Source organism: Salvia miltiorrhiza, chromosome 2 (genome assembly GCF_028751815.1).
Source record: "Salvia miltiorrhiza cultivar Shanhuang (shh) chromosome 2, IMPLAD_Smil_shh, whole genome shotgun sequence".
NCBI classification, from domain to species: Eukaryota; Viridiplantae; Streptophyta; class Magnoliopsida; order Lamiales; family Lamiaceae; genus Salvia; species Salvia miltiorrhiza.
This window is the reverse complement of record NC_080388.1, coordinates 33,407,024-33,419,529: the sequence shown is the minus strand read 5'-3', so window position 1 is coordinate 33,419,529 and position 12,506 is coordinate 33,407,024. Positions and strand designations below refer to the sequence as shown.

At 33.1% G+C, this 12,506-nt stretch overlaps 1 protein-coding gene across 1 annotated transcript; it reads left to right on the top strand.

Moving 5' to 3' along the window:
* Nucleotides 1-5,772: 5,772 nt before the first annotated feature.
* Nucleotides 5,773-11,225, top strand: LOC131012084 (protein GRAVITROPIC IN THE LIGHT 1-like). The gene is made up of 3 exons (XM_057939995.1): nucleotides 5,773-6,028; nucleotides 6,249-6,358; nucleotides 9,607-11,225. Exon 3 carries the CDS (start codon nucleotides 9,627-9,629, stop codon nucleotides 10,938-10,940), a length of 1,314 nt encoding a protein of 437 aa, XP_057795978.1. The 5' UTR covers nucleotides 5,773-6,028; nucleotides 6,249-6,358; nucleotides 9,607-9,626; the 3' UTR covers nucleotides 10,941-11,225.
* The last annotated feature ends 1,281 nt before the right edge of the window (nucleotides 11,226-12,506 follow it).

Below are 12,506 nucleotides of genomic sequence, written 5' to 3'. Positions count from 1 at the left end.
ACTAATAGTGCCAAAAGTGCCAACGAAAATTCAAAATAAAACCAAGTAAAATGGTCCTTTTGGCACTTATGGCACTAATAGTGCCATAAGTGTCATACATGCAACAGAAACAACAATAATAGAATCAAGAAATCATAAATGGATAATCTAAACCCTAAATCGAACATCTAAACCCTGCGAGGAAGTGTTTAAAATGGTCCTTTTGACACTTATGGCATTAATAGTGGCATAAGTGCCAACAGAAATCCAAAATAAAACCAAGTAACAAAATGATGCGTATGGCACTTATGGCACTAATAGTGCCATAAGTGCCATACGCGCAGCGGCCGAGCAATCACCCCAGCGGCCGAGCAATCATCCCAGGCGACTGAGCAATAACCCCAGCGGCCGAGTAAAAAGGGCAAATTAGGCATACCACCTAATTAATGGCCATATTTTGATGTTTTAAGATTAGGGGCCAAAAATTGATTTTCAATCTTCATTATGGTCATTTGACTATATTGTTTCTTATATTATTGTATTTTTAAATTTTATACATATGGAATTTTAAAATTTTTGATATCATCATGATATTTAAAAAATTAACCTCGAAACTGATTTAACAAATAATAAGATAAATAATGACATGTATATTCAAAACAAAACATAAACATTACAATAAATCATAAAATAAAGGAAATAAATAGAGACAAAAAAAGTGGGTAGTGGGCGAACAGTGCCCGCTACATTTGCCGGATACTGTTCGCACCACTCCAAATGACCGCCGCTATTTTACAGGACCCCTTGAACATGCTCTTACCACTCTATCGTTAAATCAACACATAATTGATTGTGTTCTTTTATTTTTTATGTATGGCGGAACAAGAAATAAAGTTAAAAAGAAGTTCCCCATAGAAATGCTAAAATCTATTTTTTTTTTTCAAAAATATGAACATATGGTTAAAAAAAAATAGGGAATGCTTGAGCTGCCTTGGCTCCGGCATTGCGAAAAGGCCCTCTCCTCCCTATCTCCCGAGGCGCCGTTTCTAACACTTAGTTTCTACCCTTCGTCATATTCAAGTGCCGGATTTACGATAAAAAATTCCGACGACGATCATTACACCGACGATGAAGAAGAGTAGTTTCATTTTGCTCACCTCGGTATATAGCCGTTGGGGATTGACTTTCAAAATTGAAAGCAAAATCTTCGTCTCTCTTAGCGAAAGGTTGATCGGCTAATAAGTTTATTTATTTTTTATTTTTCAACGAGAGTTGCATCAAAATAAATAAATATTGAGAAATATCGCCCTTTCGGACAAATATTGGGGTATTGACTTGCAACTTTTTTCTTTGTTATTCTCTAACTTCCTTTCTCCTAGAAAAATAATATTAAAAGAAAATAACACAAATTTAATATAAATAATTAAATATATTATAAAGAAGAAAATATATAAACTAAAAATCATGTTAATAATAATTAATTATCTATATATTAAAGCAAAATAAATCATATCTTACGTGGCATCCTATAATCACTCCATTCTAATTTTCTTCAATTCTCATTCATTCTTATTTTTTTTCTAAATTTTAATCCATTTCTATATCTAAAAACCATTAAAAATCTAAAAATCACGATATATTTAAAAACTAAATATCTAAAAAATCATTATATAAATATTCCAACAAAATAAATTATATCCCACATGGCGTCGTACAATCACTCCATTCTAATTTTCCTCAATTCTCATTCATTTTTATTTTTTATTTTTTAATCAATTTCCATATCCAAAAACCATTAAATATCTAAAAATCATTATATATCTAAATGAAGAAATATTAAACTTAATTAATACTCGATTTGCCCGAGGATCGTCTCTTGGATTATCTTAATTCACCATAGATCGATTAAACCTAGCATGCTCCTATTAAATTAAGTGTTGCACCTTGGAGTTAGAAATACCTGAAGAATTCCTAAGAATTCATCAATTCATTGCTGAACAGGTCAGCCAACTTCAATCCTTTGTTTGAAGCCTGAAACATCCCACAATCGTATTTTGTCCAGAAAACGATTTCTTCCTTTTCGAAAGAGATTTTTGTGGCCACCTGTTTCGTCCAAATCCGAGTTCTGTAGAGGAAGTTATGATCGTTCTTCGAAAACTGCCAGAACTTAATTTCCTGCGAAAAACTGAGACTTTGGGCCAGTCCAGAGATCAGATACAAGGAAGAAAGATTGGCCTCTAATGAATTAATTTCTATGATCAGCCCACATCATAATTAATTCATAAGTATTAATTCATTCCACTAGAGAATCAATACTGACTTACCCATTTATTGCCGATTATGAGTCAGGGCTTGTATTTAGACTTATTAAATCTCCGTATTTAAAATATCCGACATCCATTAATTAATTAGAGCTCTGACAGCTTAAATTAATTAATTTCTTTGTAATCCTTAAGCAGTACCACTCAAATCTTATTATTGCGCCTGAACTTAATCAACCTGCAGGGTTTAACGCAATAAACCTTATTGAGCTCCTTAAGGGGATGTCATTATCCTATACCGGATACAAGTACTAATACAGATAACCAATATCATACATTGACCGCTATCATCCAAGATACAGGGTACTCAAATTAATATATAACTCTCACCCATAGTAAGTCAAAGTGATACACGAATCAACATATATATTTGAAATCTTATTAGTATTAAGATTCTATTAAGTCACCGAAATCTTGATTCTTCACTTATGTCAGATAGAAGAGTACATCTCACTGTGATCCTATCAATACGTTATGACGTACCAGTATAGACAAGTAGTCAAGACAAACTCCTTCCATCTATATTGCAGCCTAAACCAACGACTCGTCCTAGAGTCATCTCAGCTGTGATCAGTTTATATCTCTTAAGGTTATTCCAATTATATGGTCTTCTGTGATCTACAACACACCATATAATCTACTTATATAGAGACAAAGGACGTACATATGCAATCATGAACACAATCAGATAGGAGATAAAATAGTGAACTTAGGAAACATTGTATACAAACATAAAACGTTCTTGCTTTCAGTATACAAATCCAACACTAAAAACTATTAAATATCTAAAAATATTTATATTAGTATTCCACTAATCAATAAAATTTTATTTGTGTCCATACACGAAAATAGAAAATACATATATTTGTAATTTTGAGGTTGTAATGATTATTGTAATATACTTCATGATATCCAACTCTCCAGTTTCAATTTAAAAACATACTTGATTTACTTTAATTTAATATATATGACTTTGATGTTATTAATTCTATTTATATTCCCTAAAAAATTATCTTCGACCTCATGGCAGACCAATTCAGGTTCCAACGTATATAACACTTTAATTGAGTTAAAATAAAAACCATAAGAATGTAGAACTAATCTATACCCTTAATCAATAATACTTTAATGGACACGATTTAAAATTTATTATATTTTAATTTGCCTCTAATACCTACTGTATATTAGGAATAAAAAACTACTATAGAAAAAGACTATAAATCCCTTAAAAATCACAAGAAAGTTGATCTTAAAAAACAACCTTTGAAATAGGATTTAATCATATCGCCGTTAAGATGAAAAAATAATTAGCTCTAAGTTCTTACAATAAAATGGTTTTTATTTGAACTACCATATATATATATATATATATATATATATATATAACAACTATTAAATTCAATTGTTCAATTGGTAACATTTATTCCATCAAATATAAATAAATTGATTCCATTGTTCAAAAGAGCACTGGTGAACTTATACGATTGAATGAATTTAGTCTTTTCAATCTTCCGATGCACTATCCGCTAATATTCATTTATGGAGATGACGGATTATAAATTCTCATTCATTCTAATTACTCCATTCTAATTTTCCTCAATTCTCATTCATTCTTATTTTTTTCTAAATTTTTATCAATTTTAATATCTAAAAATCATTAAATATCTAAAAATCATTATATGAATATTCCAACAAAATAAATTTTATCCTATGTGACGTCGTATAACACTCATTTTTGTCAATTCTCATTCATTATTTCTTTTTTTCTAAATTTTAATTAGTTTCCATATACAAAAACCATTAAATATCTAAACATCAGTATATATCTAAAAACTATGAAATATCTAAAAATCATTATATTAATATTTCACAAATCAAGAAAAAATTATCTATAGCCATAACATAATTAATAATGCATTTGATACAGAAGTGTTTAAGAATAGAGCTATCTTAGCCCCTAATGAGATGGTTGGTACAATAAATGATTACGTCATGTCTCTAGTGTCCACCAAAGAAATGGTTTACCTAAGTTCAGACAACATTTGCAAAGAAGATGGACAAATTGACCTCGATGAACAAGTATTCTCAGTTAAATTTCTCGACACGATCAAGTGTTCAGGATTGTCGAGTCATGAGATTAAATTGAAAGCGAAATGCATAATCACGCTTCTAAAAAATATGATCAATCTAATGAGCTTTGCAATGGCACCAGACTGATAGTAACTCAACTTGGGGAACACGTAAGTGAATGCAAACTCATTTCAGGAAAAAAAATACACACAAGAAATTTTCTATAGCTAGAATGATTACAATTTCATCGCAACTCACTAAATTTCCAATTCAGTTCCAGACTTCCAGAGAAGGCAATTTTCTATGAGTGCTAGTTTTGCTATGTCGACAATAAATAAAAGTCATGGATAATCTCTTTCAAATGTATGATTATACCTGTCGAAACCTATTTTTAGTTATGGACAACTCTACGCGGCAATCTCAAAAGTCACTAAAAAAAGAGGTCATACGCAAGACGCAACAACTAACGTGGTGTATGATGAAATTTTCGATAGATTATGAGATAATTGCAAATTTAATAATTTATTCAAACTTTCAAAGTTTAAGTCATTAGTGATATTATCTAATTTATTGTTTTCTTATTTTTTTTAATTACTAATTCCAGCTACAGACATGTAATATAGTTACGCTTCAAATAATTGTTTCAATTTCTCTTTTAATATTTTCTGGATCGAAACTCTGCTTACATATAAATTTCATAAGATATTTAAATTAGGTCGGTCAATTTCAAATAAATATTATAATTTTTTACTTAAAAATAAATTCATTAACTTCTTTATTTTAGTGAAAAAAATTCATGAAACAAAATATACATTGATAATTTCATAAATTTATATTTTAATAAACCCCGTCGAATTTCGACGGATCACTAACTAGTTATATTATTAATTGAGAAAAAGTTTGTAGTGTGATAGAATAAGTAAACAAATTAATTTATTAAGAATAATATATTGTGAAATACTCTCCGTCTCATTATAAGTGACACAAAATTTTTGAACACGCAAATTAAAAAAAAAGTGTAAATTAATTAAAAGTTGTAGAATTTATATTTTTTAAGAATTAAATTTTGTTATTTATGAAAATCAATAACTTATAATGGGACAATAAAAATAAAATACAATTTATTTTTAATGAAATGAAAAATGTTCTCTCGACTCACGATATCGTTTCTACTTTTGTCATTTTGATCCTTCTATAATATCACTTTCACTTTTATTTATAGAAGTAGGGCTTACATAATTCTTTATTTTTCTCCACACATTTATAGTGAGACTCAAACTCTACTCACAATAATATCCACTATTATCAATGATTTTTTTAAAATTTGTATAGTTCACAAAATAAATAAAAAATATTTTTATAAAATGTAGTAAAATGATAAAAATAGATTATTTTTAGGAAGGATTACAAGTTTTGAGAGGGATAGAATTGTCCTAAACGTCAAAGCATTTTTTTTTTAACTTCTTAATTTTCTCTCTGTTATCTGGTCATCTTCGTTTTCTCCCGTCTCTCCAAAAAACCTCTCGCTCTCTCTCTGTCTCTCTGTCTCTCTCTCTCTTCCAATCCGACCGATTTTCGAGCTGCAAAACCCGACGAAAAAAATACGGATTTATAAAGTAACTGACGTTGTCTTTGTAAATTCCGGTGCTCCGATTCAGGTATTTGTGCTTTTGAGATTATAAATCAACTCTTTCAACAATCTCTTTCTCGATCACGAAAACTTAGAATTTTTAGGAAAAAAACAATCGGTAAAACCTCTGCGTTCTTCACAATCTTCTCTTTCTTTCTGTTGCGACTCCAAAACTCTCGACATTTGGGCTCGTAAATAGATGATATATGCGCAAATTTAATTACATCTTTCTTGGGTTTTGGTTTCAGGGTGTGAGAAGAAGAAAATTTACTGGTTGATGGCAGTATTTTACGGTTTATTGGGATTCACACTGTTCCTCGCCGCAGAGGCCTAAATTCTGCAGTCTCTGCTTTGGAAGGTAACGATTTTTTTAATATAAATATATTTCTTTTTCATTTTCAATTACTGAGTAATTTATTTGTTAATATGATGGTAGTAAACTGCAAACGCGTTTGTGGTCAAAATGTTGTGTGAAAGCTACAAAATTCTTTGGGCGCCCGTATGCATAAGTCCCATTCACAGTTATACATTTCTGGTCACGTGCATCGAGGCCAATCGCCCGATCTTCTCACGTGAGCTGCTGACGTGGGTCCTATTTACTTTTCAGTTTTCACCGAATAAGAGCACTCCCAGCAGATCACCTAAATGCATCACTAACTCTAAATTTTGGCTAAAACAATTGAAAATGAAATAAAAAATGCATCCAGCAGATCCCCTAAATTGGATGGGCCCACAAAAAAATTTACACCTACCTAAATTCAATCTTAAATTTACACTCACCCTAAATTTATTTTAAGCTTATAATTAGTAGGGCCCACTCATAATTATTATTTTTATGTAGAAAATAGGAGATCCGGTGTATCCATTTACAAAATTGAGATCCTAAAATTAAATAGGGAAGCTTTAGGGAGGAATATAGGAGCATAATTTTGGGATTTCTGCTGTGAGTGCTCTAAGTGTTACCAACCCTTAAATCATATTTTGTGTTTTTAATTTTTAATGTTTTTTAAAAATGTTCTTAATTTTTATTTTTTACTTAAAACCTTCGAATGTTAGTAGCTTTTAAAAAATATTTCGCTGTTACAAAATTTTACGATAAAATAATGAGTCACCTCCTTGAATTCTTAAAATTTTTAGCTGATTTTTTTTTTCAACCTCAATAAAATGACATAGTTCAACCTATGAATCTAATAAGATGACTCATTATTCAGTCGCCGAATTTTATATAGCAGAATATTGTTTTAAAAAACACTAAAAATTAAGGGTGTTTTTTACAAAAAAAAAAAAACAAAAAATCGGGGACAATTTTTGAAGTTTACTAAAAAGTTGAGGATACAAAATACTATGATTAATTAAAATTTACTAATTCTAGAAAAGTGAAGGGGTGTACTTGGTAACTTAACCTCATTTTTGCATAGACATCTGAAATAGTAGGATATTAATTTGGGCATGATATTTTTTTCAGCATACGATACTTCTTCAGGAGTATTTCAAGTCTTGGTAGTTTTTATAAATCAAGATCGATTTATAAGCAGTGTATTTTCTATATATAATGATATGAATCTCTCTTGACGTATGACAATTCTCATATTTGGAGCCGTTCGATGTAAATCATGGCCCATGTGTATCTCTTTTAGTATATATACGATATCTGACAAGATATATATATTGGTAAAATTAATTTAAAAAAATGTTGTGTTGTAGAGCATGTTTTTATTTATTGCAACTGTGAAGTGTGAAAATGTTGAATGCTTTTGGGAATGTGGTGCACAGACTGGGTCCTAAGAATCCAATGAATTATGCGAAGCCATAACTATAGACTATTACTACAGTGCTTAATATTTATTTTATAGCTAAAGTTGGCCTCTCAACTGTTATTCAACTATAGATACATTTCATCTTGAAGATAGGTTTAAGGAAAGTTGTGACATCTCCATGTCCTACCATGTGCTGTGTTGTACCGATTTAGTTTACTTGTACGTAGTTGTTACACATTAGTCCTATATACATCTTATGATAACATACTATGCATAATTATTAGAGAAAAAAGTAGATGGATGATCAATTGTAGCAAGTTCACAATATTAAAAAAGATTGGTCGGGGGCTCTAAAATTGGACGTTCCAACGGCTCCTTAATAGTTAAAAAAATTTAAGGTATGATTGCATACGGTGCGATATATTTTGTGAGATTTGCCTGAATATATATTTATATCCAATATCTCACCACCGCCCAGCTCTAGCTGTCCTTGGAAAAAAATTAATTAAATTTAAACAAAAAAAAATAGCCATGTTGTCGGAAAAATCATGAGATTTGAGATCTACATGTGTATATTTATAGAAAGCGTTTTGTTATATTCTGCTGTATCAAACATTGAGGCTTTTCAGATCGTACAATATCCCAAATTTTCTTAAATTTGTTACATTCATTCATATTTGACCTTAATCGTGTATAAGTGGAGTATGTTTTTGTTTGATTGATAAATTTATTTTAAGTAATTGAGAGATGATAAAAGATTCTCCATTAGATCTCTTTTTTTCCCTCCTTATTTTGTACATTAGATAATTTGACCCTTTCTCATTTATTCTTTTCACTTTAAAGAAGGATATTATTATCACTAGGATTGCAAATAAATTAAGCTGCTCACAAATTATATGTAGCTTGACTAAAAAAAAGCTCGTCCAAGTTCATTTAGTAAAGTTCGATAAATAAATAAACTAAACTTGATCTTGGTACGACTCGTTAGCTCGTGAACATGTTCGTTTATATTTATCTATCAAATTAATAATAATTGTATTAAATTTTTAATTTACTATATTTGTTATAAAAAAATACTAGTATATTTATTATTTTGAATATAAATTGTATGAGCTCAAGCTCTGTGAGTTTTAAAAAATATTTAATAAATAAAATTGGAAATTCAATTTGATACTAGACAAATTAAATTTGAGCATAAGGTTATTCGGCTCGATTCGATTATATTTATAATTATCACATCAAAAATAGAGAGACAATATTATCTTTGAAAAAAAAAAGAAATGATAAAATTTTCTTTTATAACGAATAAGCGAAAAAAATACTCCCTCCATTCATGAAAAAGAGTCCTACATACTCTATTTTTTTGTCCATGAAAAATAGTCTCATTTAACTTTTTGAACCATCACATCATACATTTTCTCTTACATTTAACTTTAAATTGTACTTTTATTTCACTTTTTTAACTAAAAGTGTACTTTTATTCTATTTTTTTGTACTAATAATACTCCTACAAATTATACCTTTATCTCACTTATACCTATTTTAATAATTTTTTAAAAATTCGAGTCGAACCTCAAATGGGATTTTTTTTATGGACGGAATTAAAGAGAGAAATTTTGTTGCTTCTGTTTTAGTTGCCGTTGCTGGGGATGCTAATGCTTTACTTTCCTTGAGTTTGAAAGGCTAAAAACAAAAGAAAATTTGAGCACCTCGATCGATGTGATAAAGCATCCAGCTTTTCTCCTTTTACTGAAACACGCTCATTATGCATAGTTATTGTACTCATCATTGTCCTTCATATTCCATTCTGTATTTAACAATTCTTCCCCATTTCTGCTCAAATCCCCAGTTTCCATATTCGCCGCCGCCATGGATTCCGTCACGCACTCTGCAGTAACGCCCAAGAAGAGCCGCCTCGCCCGCACCTTCGCCAAGGTCCTGCACGCGCGCGCCGCCGCCGGAGTCGATGAAGATATCAGAAAGGCCAAATCTCGCGAGAAGATGAAGAAGGATCGCTTCAAAATTGACGAGGAGATGCGAGATAAGGCGGTTAGAGAAGCGTTTGTGGCGAAGCTCTTCGCCGGTTTATCTTCGATTAAGGCGTCGTATGCTCAGCTGCAGTACGCGCAGTCGCCTTACGACGCCGACGGAATTCAATCGGCGGATCAGGTGATCGTGGCGGAGCTGAAGAAGCTGTCCGAGTTGAAGCAGTGCTACTTGAAGAAGGAGCTCCATGAATCCTCTCCGGCGAAGGCGCTGCTCGTCGCGGAAGCTCAGGAGCAGAGTAGTCTCGTGAAGACGTACGAGATCACGAGTAAGAAGCTCGATTCTCAGGTGAAGCTCAAGGAATCGGAGATCATGTTTTTGAAGGAGAAGTTGGTGGAGATCAATGGCGACTGCAAGCTGCTCGACAAAAGGCTCAACTCGAGCGGAGTACAGTTGGCGTTTCCCGATGGCGCGGAGCTGTCGAGGCTGAGGCCGAGCCATTTCGTCGCGCTGCTTCGGCAGGTGGTGAAGTCGGTTCGGAGCTTCGTTCGGTTGCTCGTCGACGAGATGGAGTCGGAGGATTGGGATTTGGACGCCGCCGCGGCTTCGATCCAACCTGGCGTCTCGTTTTGGGAGCGGACTCACATTTGTTTCGCGTTCGAGTCCTTCGTTTCTAGAGAGATTTTTGACGGTTTCGATCGCCCCTATTTCTCCCATGAAAACGTGTCGTCCTCGCCGGAGAAGGAGAATCTCCGCCGCGTGTTCTTTGACAGATTCACAGAGCTCAAATCCCTGAGGCCGGCGGATTACCTAGCTAGGAAGCCTAAATCAAAATTCGCAGCATTCTGCCGTGCGAAATATCTGCGGGTGGTTCATCGGAAGATGGAGGAGTCGTTCTTCGGCAATCTGAATCAGCGGAATTTGGTGAGCTCCGGCAAGCTGCCGGAGACGACCTTCTTCGGCGCATTCGTGGAGATGGCGAAGCGCGTGTGGCTGCTGCACTGTCTTGCCTTGGCCTTGGATCCGGAGGCGGCGATATTTCGTGTGAGCGGCGGAAGCCGGTTCTCGGAGGTGTACATGGAGGGCGTGAGCGACGAGGCGTTCGATGCCTCACCGGAGCCAGTGGTGGCGTTCACGGTGGTTCCGGGATTCAGGGTTGGGAGCATGGTGGTTCAATCTCAAGTGTATTTGAGCTGATCGTGGAGGGGTAGATACAGATACTACATCCAATGATGAGGCCATTGGTAGTGAAGAGCAATACGCTTGGAACCTTTTTTTTCCCAATCAAATTTGGTCATTGCCTTAATTAGAATTAGGATTGTTTATTTATATTCTCTTTTTTCTGGAGATTTACATATGCTTATGTTGTGTATCCAAATAGAGTACGAATTTTGATATCTGCAAAAATATTTAATGAAATTTGCAGCTGTAAATTGTACGCTTGTTCATATATTGTAGTAGTACTTTTGTTTAGAGTTCAAATTTGTCCATATCTTTACTCCACTTAGTTGAGTTTGTATTTGTATTCTTTGCCTTTTAATCCGTTGTTAGTTATTCAAGTATAATTGTACTGATTTTTATTTTATTTTATTTTTTGGCGGGGGGTCGGCGGAGGGGAGAATTAATCAATAAGTTTTATAGTATTAAACATCATAATTTCATATAATTGTAAAATAAGATGCAAGATATAAAGACGTTTGTAAAATAGGAGAGTGTAATCATATGTTAAATTTGTAGGGCCCATGTAGAATAAAGTGGGTGGATTAAGTTTGACTGGGAATTGATGGAAAATGCAGGCATTAATGGTGCCACCGAACTCTGTTCCTGATTGAATATGCTCCATTATCAATTTTCGATCTGAAATGCACCACTTTCAAAGTTAATTAAATTGATACTGCAAATAGCAAAGTTGAGACATTACTCTATAAGAGTTTTTGGATTCAATTTTGGAAAGATTTTTAAATTGAAGGAGAGGTTTTATGGAAATCTAAATTTTGTAATCTCTTTAATCTAACTCTCCAACAGAATTTTACTGCCAAGGAAATGGGCTTTAGGAGGAATAATTCTTGAGTGTAGAACTTTAAATAGAGAAAAGCCTTTAATAGAAGGGAAATGGAAGACTTCGAACTATGGTTTCTCCTTGGCAGGTACAAAATGAACAAGATGGAAGCAGATTCTTTTACTTGGAGACATACAAATGACGGGAGATTCTCGACGAAGTCAATGTATAACTCTCTTTTCAAGGCAATGTACGAGGAGGAAGAGGTCGATATGTTGGTGATTAAATTGTGGTGCAAAGGCATTTCAAGTAAGATTTCCTCATTTTTATGAAAAGCTTTTCGTAATAGAGTTCCAACTAAAGATAATTTGGCCAAAAGGAGAATCATTTTGTGTGTTTTGTGCTCCTGCCATTTGGAATATATTACTTCATCCGTCCCACTATAAGTGAGACTTCTTTTTTGGGCACAAGAATTAAGAAATGTGTATTTTGTGTGTAAGTGAAAAAATGAAAAAGTGTTTAAAGGGTACAACTTTGACCCAAAAAAGAAAGAGTCTCACTTATGGTGGGACACCCAAAATAGAAAAAGTTCTACTTATAGTGGGACGGAGGGAGTAACCACCTTATGTGTTCTTGTAGTCTCTCTTATGATATTTGACGTAAGTTCTTTGGTTGGCTTGAGTTTGAGATGGTGGGCCCCAACACTCTTAGGAGACATTTTGAACAATTTGTTTGCTTTCGGGAGCAAAAGAAATTTTTAATAT